The sequence below is a fragment of the Tachypleus tridentatus genome, chromosome 13, assembly GCF_004210375.1.
Source record: "Tachypleus tridentatus isolate NWPU-2018 chromosome 13, ASM421037v1, whole genome shotgun sequence".
Taxonomy (NCBI): Eukaryota; Metazoa; Arthropoda; class Merostomata; order Xiphosura; family Limulidae; genus Tachypleus; species Tachypleus tridentatus.
In genome coordinates, this window is record NC_134837.1 from 114,746,701 (window position 1) to 114,771,384 (window position 24,684).

Below are 24,684 nucleotides of genomic sequence, written 5' to 3' on the forward strand. Positions count from 1 at the left end.
AGCTGGAAAGTAACAGTATCTGAAAGGTGCGTAATAAAAACATAAACAATAGTTCTTTAAAGTTGTTTGTAATAGTGAAAATGTTTGCAGTTGTGGGGCATTTGTACATCATGATCAGGAGCCTTTTTGTGATACGGGTTCATATTTGATGCTTGGCTGTCTGGTCAGGGTATGCACTGCACCCCCCCCCCCTTTTTTTTTATCAGTATTGGTTCAGAAAATTATTCATGGACAAGGGTCCACTATCTCCTTGTAATTTCTAATCTGGAGTGGTCCCATTATGATTGAACACAGTCTTTCCACATCCTCACCGTAATTTCAGGATCAAGTGGAAGGCTCCTTGATGATCAATTGGAAAGTGAGGACAGATGTTCATAATTCCAGACCTCATGAGCTCTGTTTCTTTGGTTAAGTAAGGCATACAAGATCTTGTCATTTCTAACCTGGGATGTTGCCTTTCAGGCTTCTTCAGATGGAGGAGAAGGTTTGTCTGTTTCAGTGTTGCTTACTTGTTATGATTCTGGAGATTTAGAAAGCATCACTGTATGGCTACAGGTTAGGATCCAGTAAAAAAATATATATATATACATATACAGGGTGTTTGGAAAGTCACTGTGCACTTGTATATTTATTAACAGACAAAACTGCACAGTGACTTTCCAAAAACCCTGTATATATATATATACAACCAAGACCCCTTAAAATCAATTCCAAGTAGTGGAACCTTGGCTATCTGGTTAAGGGTGGCCTACAGTGATGATCCCTCATGTACAATTCCACCTTTTATAGAAACTAAGTTCAGAGTGAAGAGGGTAACTGTTCTGGATGTGTGTGGTTCCCTTACTATGGTATCAATCTTCTCTTGGAACATCCATGATCTATGCAGATGTTTTCTGTATGGATAATGCCACAAGCTCCACCACCTTCTCAACGTGGGATTGTAGCTTTCAGTATCAAAAGAGGTAACTATGTTTTAGAAGTTAACATTTTCCTAAATTGAAAATGTATTTCCAATAATATTTACCTCTGCTGACACTCTACCACCCTTTCTCTCCACTAAGTGACAATGGTAGAGGCTGGGATGGTATCACTCTTTAAAAAGTGATTGTATTATCTGAATTAGGTGCTTGTATAGAGTACCAGGATAGAGAGTGCATTGACATAGATGGAGAGTATTACAAAACAAATATTGTATGTGTGTTTTCTCGTGACAAAGCCACATCAGACTACCTGTTGTGTCCACTGAGGGAAATTGAACCCTTGACTTTAGTGTTGTAAGTCTGAAGACTTACTGTTGTCCTACAGGAGGACAAAAAATAGTGCAAAGAGCAGTTGAGTGTGGTATGAATGACTGAAGCAATCAAGAAAAAATCAGACTAAAACATTGGTGGTAAAAGAAAGAAATATTGGAGATTGAGTAATAGCTATAAGTGTGAGTGGAGGTAAGTATTGTTGGAATTATATTTCCAGTTTTTGAAAATGTGAACTTGCTAAATTTTAATTAACTTCAGAAAAGAAAAAACCAAAGAAACAAATTATAAAATTTAGTTAAATTTTCAAAGATTAAGACTAAAATACAAGTTATTAATGTGGTTGTCATATTTAGGAGATACCTTTTGTATTATAGCTGAATGATGATAAGCTGTTAATACAGTTTTATAGTTTTGTAAGTACCTTTCTCATAATTCCTTACTTTTATGATCTAAACTTCAAGTAGAAAAAGTACATAGTTAATTTTAGTTAATAGAAATATGATTTAGAATAAAAGTACACTTAAAAAAAAAAGATTGCATGAAGTGGAATCTTTTTCAGTTTCAGAACAAAGGGTACATTATGATCACAACCTACACCAATTTATTTTAGATGTGATCAACCTACACCAGTTTGTTTTAGATGTGATCAACCTACACCAGTTTGTTTTAGATGTGATCACAACCTACACCAGTTTGTTTCAGATGTGGTCACAACCTACACCAGTTTGTTTTGGATATTTGGATATGATTAGAACCTACACCAGTTTCTTTGAGGTATGATGAAAACTTGGCTCAAGTGTGTTTTGGATGTGATCACAACACCATTTTGTTTTAGGTATGATCACAACCTACAGTGGTTTGTTTTGGATATCACAACCTACACCAGCTTGAGATATGTTCACAACATACGTCAGTTTCTTTTAGATATGACCAGATCCCACACCAGTTTGTTTTAGAACAGAACCTACAACAGTTTTGGATATAATCACAACCTACAGCAGTATATTTTAGATATGATCACAGCCTTCACCATCTTCTTTCAGATATGATCACAGCCTCTGCTAGTTTGTTTCAGATATGATCACAACCTGCATCAATTTGTTTTAGATATAATGAGAACCTACACCAGTTTCTTTAAGAACAGAACCTCCACCAGTTTGTTTTAGTTATGATGATAACCTACACCAGTTTGTATTAACATTAGTAACTGCAGTGAACAGATTATTTTTTTTTGATTATCCTTCTAAAGTGATTCATAATTCTGAAAGGCATTTTTATAGATTTGGTAAATTATTTATTACTGTTGTTTTAATCCTACAGAGATCAGAAACTGTTATAATGTTCTCTATTTATTTTATCTTTAAAATTGTTAAGGTTTGTATATTATATATATTAATCTTCTACAAGGTGTTTCTTCTTTTTTATGCCGTGTGATGTCTGTCGTCACTAGTTATTCTTTAGCTTTTGTTAGAATGTGTTTTTCAATATAGGACTTCCTTCCACTTGCATGAATAGCTTTTCTCATTCATTGCTCCTATATGTAAAGTTTTTTTTTTTTTTTTTTTTTTCCCACATGCCTTCTGTTTGGCTTATTCAAACAAAGTGATTTAATGTGTCTGTCATGCTAATCATCATACATACACCTCTCCACCATCAGGAGCATAGTACACTCACATGATGTATGTGACTGCCACTATGTGTCTCTACTGAGTTATCACTTCTTGTTCAGTAACCCTTGTACTCAGATGCCTTTATTTTGTATTTCAGTTATTGCTGTATTGTTTTTGCAAAGTGATCATAATTTTTTAATATACCCAGTTTTTGTGAATGTGACATTTGTTGAATCTAATTCTAATCATGTTTATTTAGTATGTTCACATTTTTGAGTATTGAAACATTCATTTCAAAGTTAGTGCCACCACTTCAGGTGTCTCAGTTTCAACTGGTGCCTTATCACAGGCTTCAGATACTTGTGACTCATCAGGAGATTTGCCTATGTTTACTCCCATGGAAATTGAAAGTTATGTGAGTCAACCTTTATCTCCATACATTGCTCCATTTCCACCTGAACTTGTGGAACCTTTGTAGGCTGATGAGGACTTTGACTTGTTTCTACCTCTTGAATTTGTTATGCCTTCCCATACCTTTCCTGAAGATTCTGTTTGGCCTTCCTCAGTTTTTCAGATGTTATTTCTCAGGCATGTGATGTTTTATCACTTGCTCCAATTTCTTATGACTCGCATCGTTCCTTACCACATGAACATTATTACCAACCATATTTGGTTTTTTCCCATTCCTCTGTAAATTGTGTCCATGCTGAACAATTTGCCTCGAAATTACATAACAGCGTTAGTGTGCCTCCTTCCCTTTGGGCTTTAGATTAGTCTACCCTCAGTTATTACCATGCACACTATCCTTATCTTGACTAGCAAGAGCTGGGTTCTGTTTTACCCATTTGGAGGGTGGACCTCAAATTCCTTGCTAATTTAACCTATGTCAAATTTTCCTGCCTATGTCTTACCCTTATGATGTTTTTGTAGTACATTTCCAAAATTCATTATATCGTGTTTGAAACTTTTCTACAGAAATCCTGAGGAATTTTCTAGGGACATCCTTTTCTTCCTTGCGTCATACGTTGTCTTCAGCTCTGGGTTCTTATATGTCATTTCTCTGTTGTTGGGACTTTCCGTGTTGAGAAGATGTATTATCAAGGGTCCATTTATCTGCACTTTCTCTGTGGGAGTTACATATGGCTTCACTTTTTTGGAGCCACGTGTGGCACCAGTTCTGGTTCCCCTCTTTCCCTTTTCCAACACTTACCCATTCCATTTTTTCTAGGTACCACAGCTTGATGTTTTACTTAACAGCATGTGATATGTTACCAACAGTTTTAGTGACTACCAATGGGTTCTGATCTGGTTGGAGCCTGACTTTTGGACTTTATTCATCAATAGCACCTTTCATCAAGAATGTTTGGGTTCTTGAAGTTTTATCAGAAGGATTTGAGATCCCATTTCTTGCCACACTTCCCTTGTCCCCATGCCCATTTCCTTCCCTTCAACTTGGGATCCCATTGTTGATCAGCACCTATCAGAGGTGGTTTAGGATTTCTTCATTCAACAGACTGTTGAACCTGTTGCCCATCATTTACCAGGATATTACTTTTTTGTATTTGTTTTTCCCAAAAAAACCAGGTACTTAAGGTCTGTCTTTGATTTTCCCAACCTCAGTCACTTCGTTTACCACCTCTATTTTACCATGGAGTCTTATCTCACCTTCCCCAGGATAATGTATGTCCAAGATTGACGTCACCAATGCTTATCTGCATATTTCTGGCTCAGCATGGTTTGGATCATATCTTTGGTTCATCCATCATGGGATGATGCACCAGTTTCATACCCTACACTTCAGGTTCCCTTCTGCACTTTATGTTTTCTGTCAGGTGAGTAGGTTTTTTTTTCATCACCGTATCCAGTCGCATAGAATTTACCTTTATAAGGTCAGCTGTCATATTTGGTTTTTTGTAGACAAGTATTTTGTAATATACAGTCACATTTCAGTTATTATACATTATATATGTATACATATTATTACTATATAGAAATACATGTACATTTTTCTTAACACTCCTACAAAAAGTGGGGCCTAATAGGCCCCAGAGCAACTTGAAAGGTTATTAATATTAGGCTAATAATTTTGTATTTAAATGAAATTGCCATTTAAATCCATTAATGAATGGATTAATGAGATTCCCATTGTCCCTATCTAGTATCTAGCAAAACCACAGCCAGGGGAACGGGCTTGGAGAAATCAGGACTAGAAACGTCTTTTCGTAGGAGTGTTAAAACATAGAACATTAAAGAAGTAAAGCAAACAATTATCTACTCTAGTTATTACTTTTATACCTAGTTATTGCTTGACATAGGTTGCTAAGACATTAAGTTTAACATGTAGGGTATATGAAATGAAATAATTTTTCATAGTTTTTTTATATATACAGATGAATAACCAAAAATCATAAATTAGTATATCAACATCATAGAATTCCACTGTTATTTATCAAGTCAGTAACTAAGTTGTATTTTGGTCTTAAAAGTATCTGAGATTTTGCACAGAATAATGATACAATGTACCTTCTTAGTAATCTTATTTGTAAAGAACAAGATAGCATTCCAACACTTGAAAATGGATGCAGTTGCCTTAACAAGTATGGTTCATCATGCCTTAGCTACTCTACACCCAGGTGCACATCCTTGTTTATCCACTTTATTCATTGTGGATTTGAGTTACTTTATATTTCTGTGCTTGGGATCACTTTCCAACCACGTTATCTCTCACTTTCGGATGTGGCTCTCTCATTTTCTACCCTGATATCTTATACAGTTCATGCCCGACCAAAGAGTATACCTGACTAAGAAGAGGTGTAGTTCCCCTCTTCAGATCTGTCTGACTCTCTCATTCACAGAGATATCATTTGGACACTTTCTTACCTCTCTGTGGTCCTTTCTCCTAATCAGTTTCGGATTCTAGCTAGTAATGTGAGTGAAGTACAGTATTGACAGTTATAATTATCATATACTACAATGTATTTCTCACAGGTACATCCCTCCACTCACACTTCTCTCCTTCCTCCCCACACATCTCTGGTACTTCTGTTATTTACCAAACTTCAAAGTTGATAGTTTAGTAGAGGTGATTATAGGGAGTCACATGTGTCACGTGAGTGTGGTATGCTGTTATTGATGGAAAGGTGACACACAATGATTTACATGACAGACATATTGGAATCATAATTCCAGAAGTCTTGCAGCATGTGTAAAGAAAAAGTTTGCATATAGGCTAATTTTTTAAGTAAAGGGAAGTACCTCCGAGAAATATCAGTATAGGAAAATTATAAATCTTTTTGTTGATTTTTTCAGTTTTTGTCATGTCTTGGGTAAATTAACTTACATTTTCGATTTTATGATTTACTGCTGTATTACATTTTGTACTGCCAATAGGTAAAAAAAAGTGCAGGTTTTTCAATCCAACTGGAATGTTCTTTTTTATAAAAAAAAAAAAGAGAAGAATATACTACATTGCCTCTTACATCCAAATCTACAAATCTTTCTTTGGATAGTTTCACTTACTTTATATGTGTTGAAAAACTTCATAAAACATGTAATGATCTTTATGTTTTCTGCTTCTTCACTACTTTTACAAACATCCCACTTACTGCAATGACCCTGATCTTCCAGGCATTAGAATTTGTCGGAAAGCAATTTCTTTGCAGCATTGTATTTGATAAGTTACATTTTTTTCCCTCATAAAAGCCACTTGACAAGTTAATATTGGTATCTCATTTAGCTGGTTTACATGCCCTCAGAAGTAGCTTGCAACATGGTTTGATTGATGACAACCAGATGTCGGAAAAGATTGCTATTACAATGAAAGATTTACAGTTTGCCTTCAAGAGTGTCAAGCCTAGTGCCATGAGAGAAGTGAATATTGAAGTACCAAAAGTAAGGCAAAATTACACTTACAGTTAGTGATATATTACATGTAGTTATCACTGAAATATGTAATACATATAGGAAACAATGGAATATTACATAGAAGTAATGGAATATTACATGTTGATATCTTAGAAATAGTGAAATATTATATATTGATCTCATAGAAATAGTTGAGTGTTACATGTTGGTATTTTAGAAATAGTGGAATATTACATAATATTATCCTAGGAATAATGAATGTTACATGTTGGTATCTTAGGAATAGTGAATGTTATGTGTTGATATCTTAGGAATAGTGAATGTTATGTGTTGGTATCTTAGGAATAGTGAATGTTATGTGTTGGTATCTTAGGAATAGTGAATGTTATGTGTTGGTATCTTAGGAATAGTGAATGTTATGTGTTGGTATCTTAGGAATAGTGAATGTTATGTGTTGGTATCTTAGGAATAGTGAATGTTAAGTGTTGATATCTTAGGAATAGTGAATGTTACGTGTTGGTATCTTAGGAATAGTGAATGTTAAGTGTTGATATCTTAGGAATAGTGAATGTTACGTGTTGGTATCTTAGGAATAGTGAATGTTACGTGTTGGTATCTTAGGAATAGTGAATGTTACGTGTTGGTATCTTAGGAATAGTGAATGTTACGTGTTGGTATCTTAGGAATAGTGGAATATTACATGTTGGTATCTTAGGAATAGTGGAATATTTCATGTCGGTATCTTTGGAATAGTGGAATATTTCATGTCGGTATCTTTGGAATAGTGGAATATTACATATCAATATCTTAGGAATAGTAGAATATTACATATTTGTATTTAGAAATAGTGGAGTACTACATGTTGTGGGATGGTCAGGTGTGAAGGCTAGTCATTGGAGCTTTGACTATTACTACCAGTCACAATTTATTTATGTTAAATCTAAGGGTACAGTCACGAGTGGAACATGTAAGTCACTAACTTGAGGAAACTTACAGTTAGAGTAAAGAATTGACTCTGACATTGAGATTCAAACACTAAAATACTTTTAATATTAAGATATTTATATTAAGATATTTTGTTGTATCTAGACAGCTCAAATATCTTTTAGTACTGAATTATATCAAATTCTTCAAGTAGAACTGGCAGTAGTCCTTCAATTATAAAATTAAATCATTTAATATAATTGGTAAATTATTGATTAACACGTTAGTTGACAGCAGTTCAGTCATTTCTTAACAATATGCACTCAATCGTAGCTACATTATTTGAATCTAAGAGAGATGACAAGAATTTACTTACAGGTAAATTAACTTTTGATATGCAGGTGTGAACTTCACACCTGTTAGGTGCTCACAGATTGTGGTTAGTGTTATTTGGAGATGTTGGAGGTCTGATATTTAAAAATTTTAACCACTTGTTTCTTCTTACTTGATGGGTTGAGTGGGAAGATAAGGAAGGTATAACAAACAAAAATTTTAATCACTTGGTTCTTGTTACAGAACAGGCTAGGTTAAGTGGGAAGATGAGGAAGGTATAACAAATAAAAACTTCTTACTTCTTGTTACTGAAGTGGGAAGATCTTGTGACTCATACAAACTTTTTCTTATTTGTTTGTTGTTGTTGAGCAGGTTAGGTGGGAAGATATTGGAGGTATGGCAGAAGTAAAAAAGAAACTGAAACAAGCTGTAGAGTGGCCTTGAAACATCCACAAGCCTTTTCTAGAATGGGAATTCAACCCCCTTGTGGGTTGCTTATGTATGGTCCTCCTGGTTGTTCTAAGACAATGATAGCCAAGGCACTTGCCACAGAAAGTGAATTAAATTTTATTGCTATCAAGGTATGAACTTACTGTTTGATGTGTTTAGAACTTAAAATATTGTGTTTGTTAATATTCTTAAAAGATGTAGAATTGGTTCTTTCAAAATATTTGCACAAAGTTATACAATGAGTTATCTAAGCATAGCTGTCCCTAATCTTGAACTAACAGACTAGAGGAAAAGCAGCAAGTTAACGATACGGATCACCAACTCTTTGACTTCTCATTTCTGACTGAATATCAAGACCTTACTATGACTTATATTTTATCAACAGTGCTACAGACTGGAGGATATTTTTACAGTTTAAGTACACATTGCTGACATATAGTTTATGTTTGGCTCAGTGTTTGAAATACCAATGAGTATCTTAAAATATCCATATGCTTATGAAACATATTTATTGATTATTTTTTAAGGTTAATATTATCAAAATTCTTTTTGGAGAACACATATTGTTTTTCTCCCTAAATTTTAGTTGTTTCATTATTTCATCTGAAAGAACGTAATGTTTTCATATTTTGTTATTATTAACTTTTTTTCATTTTCCTGGAAATTCACTATATAATTGGTATCTTTGTTGAATATAAATTAAATGGGTAATTTGCTTTACAAGTCTCAAATAACATCTGTTAACAAAAATACTAAGTTCAAATGTATTTATTAAAATGTTTTTCCCCTCCAAGTTTGACGTTTTTTTGTAATAACTTCTTTTCACTGTGTTATATGAATCTACTACAAAAATGTTGCTATTTATTTGTTCTCTTTGAAAGGGTCCAGAACTGTTTAATAAATGGGTAGGTGAATCAGAGCGAGCTGTTCGAGAATTGTTCCGTAAGGCTAGATCAGTGGCTCCATCTATCATATTCTTTGATGAAATAGATGCTCTAGCTGCAGAAAGAGGAGGGTATGTTTGTATTGCTTTCTTTGGGTTTTCTAGTCTGGAAAATTAAAACAATTTTTTAAATTATTATGATTGACCTGCTTGACATCTTTTGTTCACAAGTATATTACTGTATGAAAATTGTAATTACTTAGAACACTATCCAAGGTTAACTTTTTTAATCATACACATCTTCCAAATAGGTCATTTTAAGTTGGAAATTATGGTTTTGAAATAATCTGTACTCAAAACTTTAAAGTTGCAAATAATAAGAAATACAATTGTATTTTTCATTATAATTTTAAAATTAGAGGAAAAGTACAGTTAAATGCATACTTAAATTTTGTATCCAATTACCTGTGACTTTGTTATTTTCAGAAAAGCATGAATCTTTTTTGATTCTTGAATTCTTTGTTGTTTTGGAAAATGTATACTTTTTAATTTACACAGATAATTCCTTATTTATTATAAATAAGAAGAAAACAAATCCCATAATTATGATTTCATCCGATTTCTTTTCAGGCATGTTATGCTACTATATTAAGAGTAAAAAACCAAAAACCAACTTCTCTTAACAGAATGACAAGTCTTTAGTCAGCTACAGCTGACTATTAACAGGTTAAAACTGAAAAAAACTTCTACAAATATAAAACACAATTAAAGTATTTATTTAATAGGTATCAATAAGTACTTACATGAATACTAATACAATATCAAGAGATAAAAGTCTGTCATTGCTATTTATATTCACTTGACACATTTGTTCAACAAAATTTTTGGAATTTTTAGTGGTATAAGTACTTTCTATTATTCTTGCTATATCTGTCAGTTATTTTTGAAGACAAATTACATATAAGCAGTATACCAGCTGTTGAAACTTTAGACACATTAAACTTAACAGAAATTTGTGTTGGAAACTATTATTTTAATAAATAATAAAATCTATAATCCAACTGAAGGCTTAGCTATTGTTATTTCTTGTGTTGTGGGATCTGTATGTGAATAGGTTTAATACTGATGATTTACAGATTTAAACTGGAAATAGGGATTAAGTATGTCAGTGACAAGTTTATGGTGTGGCAATGTGGTAAAGAGAACTTTGCTAATTACTTATTTACTCATGCAGATGCAGGTGAAGAAAACAACAGTTTACCATGTGTGGACACACATGTTAAGGAAACCTAAATAAGTTAGAAACTACAATTTGTCTAAAACATTTTTCAGTCATCATGCCACCACACCAAGAACCATATCACCTAAAGTCATAAAGAATATCAGTTTTTACTTTCATCCTTGCAAGTCTTTAAAACCATGTTGTAATTCAGCAGGTTTAAAACATGAATTTACTAAACATCTAGATGGAGGTTTCTTGCCTCATGTTGTTGATACAGCCTTGAGAAAACGTAACAATAAATGTTGAACAACAAGATAAACTAAAATCAACATTTGATAAATAAAAGAAATGTTGTTTTTACCATATCTCCCAGGTGTATCATGGTTTTTACCATATATCCCAGGCATATTATGTCAAATTTTCATATATTAAAAAAATAAAACCAAAATTTTATTGCCATTTACAGACCATTGAATAAAATTAGTCAAATATTAAATAAAAGTTGTGATGGAGAAAAATGGGTATATATAGTACTGTGCAAAAGTGTTTGGATAGAGTAAGAAATTAGATTTCAAGATACATTTAAAGAACAATGGAAGGTAAATCACTGATCAAACATTTAATGTTTTTTTTTATTCATATTTAGTACAAGAGAACTCGATTGAAGTGCTTGGGTTTCACAAACATTTAAATGTTTTGTATGTCTACCTTTTGCTTTAATAACTGTAGACACTTTGTTTTAATAACTGTAAACACTTTGCTCTCATAACTGTAGACAGTGCTCGTTTAAATAACTGTAGACAGTGCTTGTTTTATTAAGTGTTTCTTTTAATAACGGTGCTTGTTTTAATAACTACAGACAGTGTTTGTTTTAATAAATGCAGAATATTTTGTTTTAATAACTGTAGACAGTGCTTGTTTAAATAATTACAGACAGTGTTTGTTCTTCTAACTATATACAGTGCTTTTTAATAAGTGTAGACAGTGCTTGTTTTAATAACTGTAGACAGTCTCTGTTTCAATTACCACAAAAAGTGCTTCTTTTATTAACTGTAGACAGTGTTTGTTTTAATAACTGTAGACAGTGTTTGTTTTAACAAGTGTTTCTTTAAATAACAGTGCTTGTTTTAATAACTACAGACAGTTGTTGTTTTAATAACTATAGATAGGGTTTGTTTTAATAACTGTAGAGAATGCTTATTTTAATAATTGTTAATGTACTTTTAATAACTACAGACAGTGGTTGTTTTAATATATGTAGACACTTTGTTTTAATAACTTCAGACAGTATTTGTTTTAACAAGTACAGACAGTATTTCTTTTAATAACTAGAGAAAGTATTTTTAATAACTGTACACAGTGTCTGCTTTAATTACTGCAGACAGTGCTTGTTTTAAAAACTAGAGACAGTTCTTTTGTTAATAACTGTAGACTGCTTATTTTTAATAACTGTAGACAGTGTTTTTCTAGTAACCGGAGATAGTGTTTCAGGCATTGTTGTAACATATTTAATGAAAATGTTCTTTGGGATTTTACTCAAAGTGTCTCTGATACACTCCTGTAAAAATTCTCTGGAGTAACGTTTGATTTGTGAATTTTTGTATCTGTTAATTGCAGATCAGTTCAGTTGAGTTTAGATCAGGACTGTGTCAGGGTTATTGCATAATTTTTATGACTACATCAATTTCTTTTGAGGCTAAGTAATTTCTTCAAAGGTTAGATGTGTTTCTGACATTAGCAAAGAAATAAGCAACATTTGGAAAAAAAAGTTATAACAAAACACAACATTCCAGTAAACACTAAATTTATTCATAAAGCTTGTAAAAACTAAAGTCCACACTTTGTAAAACTACACTGACAAACACAACACCAACATAATTTATAAAATACAGTGCAACAACTGCCATGACTTCTATATTTAAGAAACAAGCAGAAAAATGGAAACTAGATTTAAAGGACACAAAAAACACCTTCACACATTTTTGAACACTGCAAATCAAATAAACACAATATAACCATAGAAAACACCCAGATATTAAGTATGGATACAAATATAAACAAATGTAAAATCAAAGAAATCCTACTTATTCAGCAGGTAAAAGCAAAATTAAACCAATATAAATAAACACCTTTATACCTATACTAATTAATAACCTAACATCCAACAATGACACTCTCTACAATCTCGTACTCATTTGTACTCTCATCCGTAAGATGTGTCTGGCAACGGTCAGTTGCAGACTTTCTTTGTTAATATGAAGATGACCAAGGAAGTTTGAAACATTTTCTTTGCTTTTTAATAAAAGGGAAAAACCTATACCAGCCATTCTGAGATAAAAACTACTGGTATACCATGAATCATCAACAGTGTACTTTTTTTACGGTTTAGAAAATTTCAGTTTCTTGACAATATTTGGTTATCAAAGTAAATGTTTTTTAACTGCTACACAACCAACTATTCCATTCTTGATACTGTAGATTTGGACATTTTTTTGTCATTTGGTACATAGTTGTTTATTTCATGCTTTAGATCAATGTCAGTCTTCCTTCTGTTCTGACAGTTGCATGAACAAAGATACTTAACATCAGTATCATTGAGTTTAGGTGTTCTGTCTCTTCCTTTCCTATTTTCAAATTTACTTGTCTCAGTCTCATGCTCTAGGATGTACTTGACAGTTTTGAGGGAACATTTCAAGTGTGTAGCAATTTGTATGAGAGTGTAACCAGCATGACATAAAGCTTTTATGTGGGCTCACTGCTCTACTGACAATTATCTATGGATTTCTGGGTCATAGACGATAAAAAAATTTAATATATAGTGTTAAACACTATATATGTAAAAACGACTCATTTGTGAGGGGACCTTCCAGAGAAGGTTCTGTTCTTTCAGTTTACCTCCTCTGGGATCTAAACATCCACCCACATGTTTGCTGTGTGTGGCGACTCATGAAGGGGACGAGAGGATTTTGGTGGTTGAGGGGTCCAACCTTAACACACCACTTTGGCCTTGAATTCCTGTAGATGGGTGGCCTTTGGGTGGCCCCCCTTGGGTCAATCGGCTGTTCCACTTGGGCTAGAGTCAACCAAGTACCAGTGTTGGAAGTTCTCAACGGGTGTTGTGGACATTGTGTCTGATGCTGGTGTTTGGGTGTAGTGCTCACGAAACCCTGGCGTTACTGCAATGTCCTTGCATAACATTGTAGTGCATCCCCTTGTAGGGCTCCATGGTGGGTGGGGTCAGTGGGTACCGAAATTTTCCCTTTTTCCTATGGATCCTCCAACAAAAAATTTAAATAAAATAGTAAAAAACAGTCAATAGGTAAACAACCACTTCTTGAAGACTCTGAGCAGTAATCTTCAACACTTGTAACACCTGTACCCATTTTCTTATATTACATTCTCCTTCAGAAAAACCTTTAGGGCAAATGTCCCCCTTTTTTACTCAAAAGGGACTAGATGGACTTGCTGGCTCTCTAAAGTCAGTAAAGAAGCTTTGATCTGGAAACATTGGTTGAAACATCCACATCCCAACACAGTGAACTCCTCTTGAATTCAAAGGCAATTGGGGATGTACCTATTGAGGTTACTCCTCATGATACCTTGAATTCATCACGAGGAGTTATTGTTGAGAGGGAGTTGAATAACGTCCCCGAATCAGATTCTTGCTGGTCTCTCCACTCAAGGAGTTTCTGCAGTGAGGCACATCTCCGCTAACAAAGATGGAGTTACACTGCCAACAGATATTCTCGTTTTGACATTTACATTACCACGTGCACCTGCCACCATCAAGGCAGGTTATATAATTTGCAGGGTACAGCCGTACACTCCAAACCCTCTCTGATGTTTCCAATGTCAGAGGTTTGGCCACTCAAAGACATCCTGTTGTGATTCCCTGACATATGGCCATTGTGGTGGCAAGGACCACGATGCCAATGAGTGTCACACGGACCCACATTGTGTCAACTGCAATGGTTCCCACCCTTCCCACTTTTGTTCTTGCCCAAAATGGTTGGAGGAAAAAGAGGTGCAGCGTTTGAAAACGACCCATAACATTAGTTATCCTGAAGCTCGGAAATTGCTGTCCACCACTCCATCTCGGACATATGCTGCTGCACTTCATTCCACAACTACAGTGGGAGTGCAGACAGATCTCCCTGTACCTCCAAGAGAATCATTTTCAAAACAGATGAAAAGCCTTTTGACCTCCATGGTTAAAAAGGTTGATGAATCGACTTCTACACTCATCTCTGTTCCTCCCATGCAGTCCAACAAATCTCAAGGTCCACATCCTTCAGTTTCAAATACAGGCATTTCTTCTGATACATCTTTTTCTCCAACCCCACGATGCAAAACAATCATTCGTTTGTGTCCTCAGTCACTGGAATCCCTTCCAACAACAAAGACCTGCCCAATTGACCCAGGGCAGGATCCATGGAGGTCGATAGACCTCCTCTGAATAAGGACAGTAAGGAAAAATGACGTGGTCGTAAACAGAAGGGTTCTCCAGCCACTTCACCTACCCATCATTAAAAATGGCCACCTTGATACAATGGAACTGTCGAAGTTTACATTCTAATCTGGATGATATCAAAACACTGATTGCTTCCTACCATACTGTATGTCTTTCCTTACAAGAAACATTTCTCAAACCTGCTGATACAGTCATCATTCATCAGTTTTCTCTGTACAGAAAGGACAGGCTGTGTGATGGATGAGTACATGGAGGGGTGGCACTATTTGTTGATCAGCATGTGCCCACCCTGTCTTTGTCATTCAACACACCTTTGGAGGCTGTAGCCATCACTGTTTCCTTGGGTCATACCATCACTGTTTGTTCTCTCTACCTGTCCCCTGGAGAGACATACAATCAATCAGACCTTAATGCTCTTGTTGAACAGATGCCATTTCTATTTCTAATCCTGGGGGACTTTAATGGACATCATCCCCTCTGGGGAAGTGCTGTTATTGATAGGAGGGGTTGCTTTGTAGAGCGTATGCTCTCTCATCACAATCTTTCTCTTTTCAATGCTGGTTTTTCCACTTATTTTCACACACCTAGTCAGTCCTTTATCGCTATTGATCTCTCGGTTTGCTTCCTTTCATTATTTTTCCATTTTTCATGGAGGGTTGACAATAATCTGCTGGGCAGTGATAATTTTCCTATACTTTTGAGAGAAACTGGCCGTGGTCAATGCCACCCTAACCATGTGCCCCAGTGGAAGCTGGATCAGGCAGACTGGTCCACTTTCACTGCTCTTGCAGAACTTGATCCTGCCATCGTGAATCAGCCATTAATCGATGACTGTGTGGCAGCTGTAAGTGACTGTATTATACAAGCAGCTGCTCGGTGTATTCCTAAAACCTCGACACGTTTTCCATGATATCCTCGTCCGTGGTAGAATCCTGCTTGCCACTTGGCACAGAAGGCTCAAAAACGGGACTGGGATACTTTCCGTAGATATCCCACACTTTCAAACCACATCGCTTTCCAACGGGCACATGTGCATGCTAGGTGGGTAAGACGTCAAAGCCAGAAGGAATCTTGGATTAAGTTCACAACTAGCATATCTTCTACCACCAGTTCCAAGGTCATATGGGACAGGATTCAAAAGGTCAGTGGGCACTACAATTCTGTCTCCCTCTCCATTTTACTCTCTGATGGCCAAGAGGTAGCTGATGTCCTGGGCATTGCCGATACTCTAGGTGTAAGCTTTTGCCAGGTATGTAGCAATTCTGCCTGTTCCTCCACCTTCTTGCCCATCGAGACTCGAGGCTTATGACACAACATGGAGGTATGGCATTTTGCTAGACCTCCATATATATGGGTTAAGTGGCCATTTACCCATGTTTATTAAAAATTTTTTATGGACAGGAGATTCCAAGTTCGTGTGGGTTCGACACTTTCCCATTCTTTTGTACAAGAACTTGGGGCCCCTCAGGGCTGTGTTTTGAGTGTCACACTTTTCAGTATAAAGATAAATGCCATCACTGAACAACTCCCTCTTACTGTTGCAAATGGGCTCTATGTTGACTTTCACATCTCGTGTCAGTCGTCGAACATGAGATATATTGAGCAGCAACTACAAACTGCCCTCAATCGTGTACTGAATTGACTACGGCAAACGGCTTTTATTTCTCTCTCTCTAAAACCGTTTGCATGCACTTTTGCCGCCAACAGGGTATCCACTCTGATCCTGAACTCCGTATCGGTGAAGTTTTACTGCCAGTAGTCCCTGAGACCAAGTTCTTGGGGCTTATCTTTGACCATAAGCTGACCTTTATACCACACTTAAAGCAACTACTGCCAGTTGGGGAGCGGATCGATGTTCTATGTTAAAGATATATTGTGCTCTTATTCGTTCAAAATTCGACTATGGATCAGTGGTCTATGGCTCTGCCAGACCCTCGGCCTTAAAGATGCTGGACCCCATTCATCATCAAGGACTTCAACTCTGCACTGGGGCTTTCTGCACTTCCCCAGTTCAGAGCTTATATGTGGAATCTCACAAACCTTCTCTGCACCTTTGCTGTTTGCAACTGTCTTTACTGTATTCTTCGAAACTTTGCTCCTTACCAAAGCATCCCACTTGGGGATGTGTTTTCCTTCCTCAGTGGGCCTTACTTTTTCAAAACAGAGGATCTGTCATTGCTCCTTTTGGCCTTCACATCCAGGCTCAATTGGATGAATTGGGTCTGTCCTTGGAAAACGTTGTTGAATCCACTGGTCAGCCCATCCCACCATGGCTTATTACAGCCCCCAATTTGTGACCTTTCTTTAAGTCATCTGAAAAAGGCAGATACTCCCGATTGGAAGTACAGTCTTTTATTTACCAAACATCTTTCTTTTCCAATTTATATGGATGGTTCAAAATCAGGTGACTCTGTGGGCTCTGCCATGGTTTGTTGCAGTTCGGTGGTTGCATGCAGAATTCCCTCTACAGCTTCTGTGTTCACTGCTGAACTGTATACCATATCTCTTGCCCTGGATCATACTGAAGCTGAGCAGTACTCCGACTGCACTATTTATTACTGATTCTTAATTCTCTGCTGGCTTTGGACTCACTTCACATTGGCTCACACCATGTTCTCGCTGATATTCAAAACTGACTGGCCAATTTCTCATAAACATCTACTTCTATCCAGTTTTTCTGGATACCAGGCCACGTTGGTATTTGCGGGAATGTGCTTGCAGACATGGCAGCTAAATCTATCTGCTCTGGCACTATCACCACTGTGCCTATTTTGTACATGGACTGTGGTCCTGTATTCAGGGCTCGGCTCCGTGCCAGCTGGCAGTCCACTTGGAGTGAGCAACGTGACAACAAGCTTTTTCAAATAAAACCCTATATTGGATTTTGGCCGTCTAGCTTCCATAAGGTTTGGAAGGAGGAAGTTGTTCTAACTAGACTAAGCATTGACCACAGTTTTTTAATTCATCGTTTTCTTTTATTTGGAACTGATGCACCAGTGTGTAGTTTGTGTAACACTCAAATCACTGTAAGCCTCATTTTACTTTCTTTCAACTCTCAACGACGGCAATATTTTAAACATGTTCTGTCCCAGAGTTTGTCTGTAACATTGGACAGTGTTATTGGTGGTGGTGACACTGTCCACCTTGATGAAGTTTTTAGTTTTTTAATGGCTGTTAATCTCTTTAACTTCATTTAAGTGTTTGATATTTATTCATTACACCTTTTTAATTGTGGTTCCCTTTTCAGAGTCTCAATCTCTCTAGTTCAATTTGACATTGTAAAATGGCCAGAACATTAAATAACTCGACACCAGGACTGGAAAGGCCAACTTCAGGTGACTAACGCTGCTGTTTGAACTACCCCTTATTCGTCCTGGCGAGTTGTTATTACACTTTTGCTGCATGTCATTTAACACTTTTCTTACTTTACTTTTTAGTACTGGCCATAATGACACATAACCCAGAACCAGGACTGGAAAGATCAACTTCAGGTGACTGACAGTGGTTCTTGCACTTACCTGTTAATCTTCCTGGTGGGTTATGATCATTACCATTATGCTACAGAAAGTCCTTTACAACTTTGTAGACTGGATGTCAACATTGGTTTTATGCAATTTTCTGTTTTTAATTGCTGTGTTGCTTTTACCTTTGTTTCCTTTTACGAATTTTACTACATTTACTTTACTTTTACCTTTTTACAGGACATTTGGCTAATTTTTATTACGATTTTGCTATATGACTTTTCACACTTTTCTTAGTTTACCTTTTGATAATGGCTGTTATGATAACATAACCTGGAACCAGGACTGGAAAGGCCAACTTCAGGTGACTGACGGTAGTTCTTGTACTTACCTGTTAGTCTTCCTGGCAGGTTATGATCATTACCATTTTGCTAGAGAAATTCCTTTACAACTTTTCTTACTCTGCTTTCTCTCTTTACATTGTAGACTAGGTGTCAACATTGATTTTATACTTTTTCTGTTTTTCAATGATGTTTTGTTTTACCTTCATTTCCTTTTATGTATTTTACTACATTTAATTTATTTTTACCTTTTTACTGGACGTTTGGTGCAGATAGCCTAGCTGCTTTGTGCCATAAAACACTAAATCAATCAATCAATCAACGACTCGTTTGGGTTGAGAAAATATTTTACGTAGAGGAGTGAACAACGTTTCGACCTTCTTCAGTCATCATCAGGTTATCATTGAAGGTCAAAACGTTGTTTGCTCCTCTACGTAAAATATTTTCTCAATCCAAACAAGCTGTTTTTACATATATATTTTTCTCTACAAGTCGGTTTTCTCGACATCACTGAGTGTTAAACACTGTTTTTATCAAGGTTTATTTGTGGTGTGCTGATCAATTGATTTCTTCTAGCATATACCAGTATTCATGATATAAATAATCATGAAGTGTGTTAAAGAAATACTGACCCTGATGATGTTACTGTCTGGAGAAGATGGTCATGATACAAATAAGCATGAAGTGTGCTGCAGAAATACTAGCCCTGATGATGTTACAGCTTGTAGAAGGTACTCGTAGTACAAATAATCATAAAGTGTGAAAGAGGAATACTGGCCTTGATGATGTTACAGCCTGTAGAAGGTGGTCATGGTACAAATGACCATGAAATGTGTCACAGAAATATTAATCCTGCTGATGTTACAGCCTGTAGAAAGTGGTAATGGTACAAATAATTGTGAAGTGTGTTACAGAAATACTGGCCTTGATGTTGTTGTAACCAGTAGAAGGTGGTCATGGTACAAATAATCATTAAGTGTGTTACAGAAATATTAGTTGTTATATTGTGACTGTCTGGGGAAAGTGACAGGAATATACAGATTCACAAAGTGTATTACAAGATACTAAATATTGTATAAATATGTGACTATTTCAAAAATGTTTGTTTTATTTTTGTGTAACATATTTGAACCGAGAAGTAACAGATTCAACCTTTTCACATTGAGTTTAATGTACAAATTGACTTAAGCGTTGTTACCAGCTGGATCATTCTCCACAGAGATCATTGTTAGGATCTGACTGTTATGTTGCTAACAGCTAGGATCATTCTGTACAGAGATCATTGTTAGGATCTGACTGTAATGTTGCTAACAGCTACGATCATTCTGTACATAGTTCAGTGCTAAGATCTGACTGTAGTGCTGCTAATGGCTGAGATCATTCTGTATGGAGTTCAGTGTTAGGATCTGACTGTAATGCTGCTGACAGCTAATAGCATTCTTTACAGAGTTCAGTGTTATGATCTGATTGTAATGTTATTACCATTTGGGATCATTCTGTACAGAGTTCTGTTATGACCTGACTGTAATGTTGCTAACAGCTAGGATCATTCTGTACGGAGTTCAGTTTTAGGATCTGACTGTAATATTGATGATAGCTAGGATAATTCTTTACAGAGTTTAGTGTTATGATCTGATTGTAATGTTGTTACCAACTAGGATCATTCTGTACAGAGTTCAGTGCTAAGATTTGACTGTAGTGCTGCTAACGGCTAGGATCATTCTTTACAGAGTTCAGTGTTGAGATGTGACTGTAGTGCTGCTAATGGCTAGGATCATTCTTTACAGAGTTCAGTATTAAAAACTGACTGTAATGTTGTTACCAACTAAGATCATTCTGTATGGAGTTCAGTGTCAGGATCTGACTGTAATGTGACTAACAGCTATGATCATTCTGTACAGAGTTGTGTTATGATCTGACTATAATGTTGCTAACAGCTAGGACCATTCTGTTCAGAGTTCAGTGTTATGATCTGACTGTAATGTTGCTAACAACTAAGATCATTCTGTATGGAGTTCAGTGTTAGTATTTGACTGTAATGTTGTTACCAACTAGGATCATTCTGTACAGAGTTCAGTGTTATGATCTGGCTGTAATGTTAACAGCTTGGATCACTCTTTACAGAGTTCAGTGTTATGATCTGACTATAATGTTTTTAACAGCTTGGGATCATTCTTTACAGAGTCCAGTGTTAAGATCTGTTTGTAATGTGTTTTTATATTTGAAAATCTGTTTTTTTAGTTATGTGAAACTTTGGTTAGTGTACGTCTTTTTTCTTAATTAAAGACATTAAAACATCAAACATTTGTAAGTTAAGTATTGTTTGTCAGATTGATTTTTCAAATATACTAGTAAATGTATATGCATTTAATAAATAATTTTTTTCTCATAAAATAGGACTTGTCATGACTTGAAACATATTATTAATTACCAAAGTATTTGTGATAAATACATTAATGTATAGATAATATATTGAAGATTGTCTCTCTCGTGTGTGTGAGGTTATAGTAAGTATCCATATATCTCTCTATTTGGTGTCTTTTTCATAGATCAAGTGGAGGAAATAACGTAGGAGACAGAGTACTAGCTCAGTTGTTGACTGAACTTGATGGCATAGAACAGTTGCAAGGTGTTCTGTTGGTAGCTGCTACCAATAGGCCTGATATGATTGACAAGGTATGCATTAATTTATAAGTACAACACATCAAAACTGTTTTGTTTAATATGCAAAATAAATGGAAAAGATAGGAATGTTTTATAGTAAGCTAGCCTTAGAAAAATAAATCACAAAAAAGTGTAAGTGAAATAACTTACTTAAATACTTAACTTAAGTAGTGTATAAACTATTTGAATGTTGAATTTGTTTTAATTCACATTTGAATTATATAGATGAAGTTTCACCTGTTCTGTTGCTTTCAAGTTTGAACTATAATAGGTTATCAATTTGTGAGTACACTTCTCTAGTTACAAAGGAATTTCTTAGAAACCAAAATTACTGTTGTTTAGGCCCTGCTTCGACCAGGTCGTTTAGACAGTATAATGTACGTTCCACTTCCGGATGAGGAGACAAGAAGAGAAATATTCAACATACGACTGAAAAAAATGCCCATTATTGATGGAATCGACATGGAAGTTTTAGTGGAGAAAACTAATGGATACTCGGGTGCAGAAGTAAGAACTGTTAATTTTTTTGTGTTAATTATCTACATTTTACCTTAGATTTTACTAGTTTAGTAAAATTTGATAATTAATAGTTTACACCATCAGGAAATACTACAGATTACATAAGATTGATTATGGATTTTACTGCTATAGTAAAACTTGCTAACGTGCAGAATAAACAATCAGAAAATACTATAGATTATCTTTAGTTTGATTATGGATTGTACTGTTGTAGTAAAGCTTGCTAAGTAACAGATTAAACTATCAGGAAACAGTAGATTATCTGTTTGATTATGGATTTTACTAGTAAAACTTGATGTTTAAGATATTACACCATCAAGAAACACTAGATTATCTAAATTTGATCTTATATTTTACTACTATACTACAACTTGTTAATTAACAGTTTATACCATGAGGAAACACTAGTTTATATAAGTTTGATTATGGATTTTACTGCTGTAGTAAAACTTGCTGATTAACAGATTATACCATCGGATAACACTAAGTTATCTAAATTTGATCTTACATTTTGCTGCTACAGTACAACTTGTTAATTGACAGATTACACTATGAGGAAACATTAGATTTTCTAAATTTGATCTTACATTTTGCTGCTACAGTACAACTTGTTAATTGACAGATTACACTATGAGGAAACACTAGATTATCTAAGTTTGATTTTGGATTTTACTGCTGTTGTTAAACTTGCTGATTAGCAGATTACACCATCATGAAATACTAGATTATATAAGATTGATAATGGATTTTACTCCTGTAGTAAATCTTGCTGATTAAGAGAGTACACTGTGAGGAAACACTAGATTACCTAACTGATTGTTGGTTTTACTGCTGTAGTAAAACTTGCTAATTTACAGAATAAACCATCAGAAAACTATAGATTATCTTTAGTTTAATTATGGATTTTACTGCTGTAGTAAAACCTGCTAATTAACAGATTAAACCATTAGGAAACACTAGATTATCTAAGTTTGATCTTATATTTTACTACCATAGTACAACTTGTTAATTAACAGATTACACTGTAAGGAAACACTGGATTATCTAAATTTGATCTTACATTTTGCTACTATAGTGCAATTTGTTAATTGAAAGATTACACTATGAGGAAACACTAGATTATCTAAATTTGATCTTACATTTTGCTAATATAGTACTATCTGATTGACAGATTACACTATGAGGAAACACTTGATTATCTAAATTTGATCTTACATTGTACTACTATAGTAGAACTTATTAATTAGAAGATTACACAGTCACACCTGATTATTTCATATATTCCTTACTAATATATAGAGTTGTGTATGAAATAATAGTAGTTTTAAACATTAATGTAATGTAACTTACCTTTCTGAGCATTAACCATTGTTGTGAGTTTGAGGAAATTAACATCTCTTAGAATAGTACAAAGAGAAACTTTTTAAATACTTAATTTGAAAAACTATCTTGTGAAACTTTGTAGAACAATTAAAGCATTTTATAAAACCAAAGTTTTATTCAACTTAAGAAAAGTCCTCAGGTTAAAATCAGTTATTTTCTCCCACACATTTCTCCATGTGTATTTATTTATTTGTGAATTTGCTGTTAAATGTGTAAATGTTACAGATTTAGTTTGAAAATAAAAATTAAATGATACTATTAATGTCTTCAATAACTTGTGTCAAACTTACATGAGTGATTATAATCTTCTACTAATTACTTAATGAGAAACATAATATATGTATGTTGTGTGCATTTTTCAATATTTAATTACTTTAATGTTGTTTGTAGTAACTGATTAAACTATATGTGAAGGTAAAAACGTTTCTAGCATGTAATAGTAGAATTATAATTAAATTCAATTTATTATCTATTTATATTTTCAACTAAAAATTACTTATGTTATTTTCATATAAAAACCAAAACTGTTTGTTTTTTAGATTGTTGCTGTTTGTCATGAAGCAGCAATGAAAGCACTTGAAGAAGACATCACAAGTCAAAGTATAAAATGGGAACATTTTTTAAGTGCTTTAAGAGCTGTTCAACCTAGGTCATCACTTGAAATGATACGTTTCTATGAAAAATATTATACAGAAAAAGATGTATGGACTTCGTAAATAAATAACGTATACAATATTATCAAATTTAGTTATTTACTGGAGAAGTTTAAACAATTAACTTACAATATTCTTATGATAGGGCTTAAGTTATTCCACCCTAGTCTGTCACATGTTAACAATTACTTAAAGTTGCAATTCAGGCTAAAGTACTTTATTGGTTTATCTTTTAATCCATAAGAACTGTGGTAAAAGTCAACATAATTGGCCTTTGGGACATACTGAACATTTTCAATTATGGCCAGTGGAAAAGCTCTTTAAGAACAAAAGTTAACACTTTTCTGAGAATTTTTCTTATTTTAAATAATACAATTTATGTTAAAAGAGCACGCCACATATTTGATCAGAGACGTACACAAAATACTTTAAAAAAATGGTATGAAATACATGTATATGGTTTGAAAAATAGCTGTCTAGACTATGACAAAATAGGGAGCATTTCAAGGACTCCTAGCAAACCACCCATATTATGGCTTGGAGGTTCACAAAACTTGTATGCAGGTGTGTTTCCCAACTGACAAGACAATTGGGCCACAAAAAATTAGACCAATACAGATCTCACACAGAATATAAATATCTATATTGCTGTA

At 34.7% G+C, this 24,684-nt stretch overlaps 1 protein-coding gene across 1 annotated transcript in view; it reads left to right on the plus strand.

Annotated features, from left to right (window-relative positions):
- The window catches only part of LOC143240445 (ATPase family gene 2 protein homolog A-like), a 46,741-nt gene extending 22,620 nt beyond the window's left edge, over positions 1-24,121 (plus strand). The window contains 7 exon segments of the mRNA XM_076482880.1: positions 6,600-6,754; positions 8,357-8,423; positions 8,426-8,565; positions 9,316-9,449; positions 21,362-21,488; positions 21,819-21,983; positions 23,918-24,121. Coding sequence (XP_076338995.1) covers positions 6,600-6,754; positions 8,357-8,423; positions 8,426-8,565; positions 9,316-9,449; positions 21,362-21,488; positions 21,819-21,983; positions 23,918-24,094 — 965 coding nt within the window. The 3' untranslated portion in view covers positions 24,095-24,121.
- The last annotated feature ends 563 nt before the right edge of the window (positions 24,122-24,684 follow it).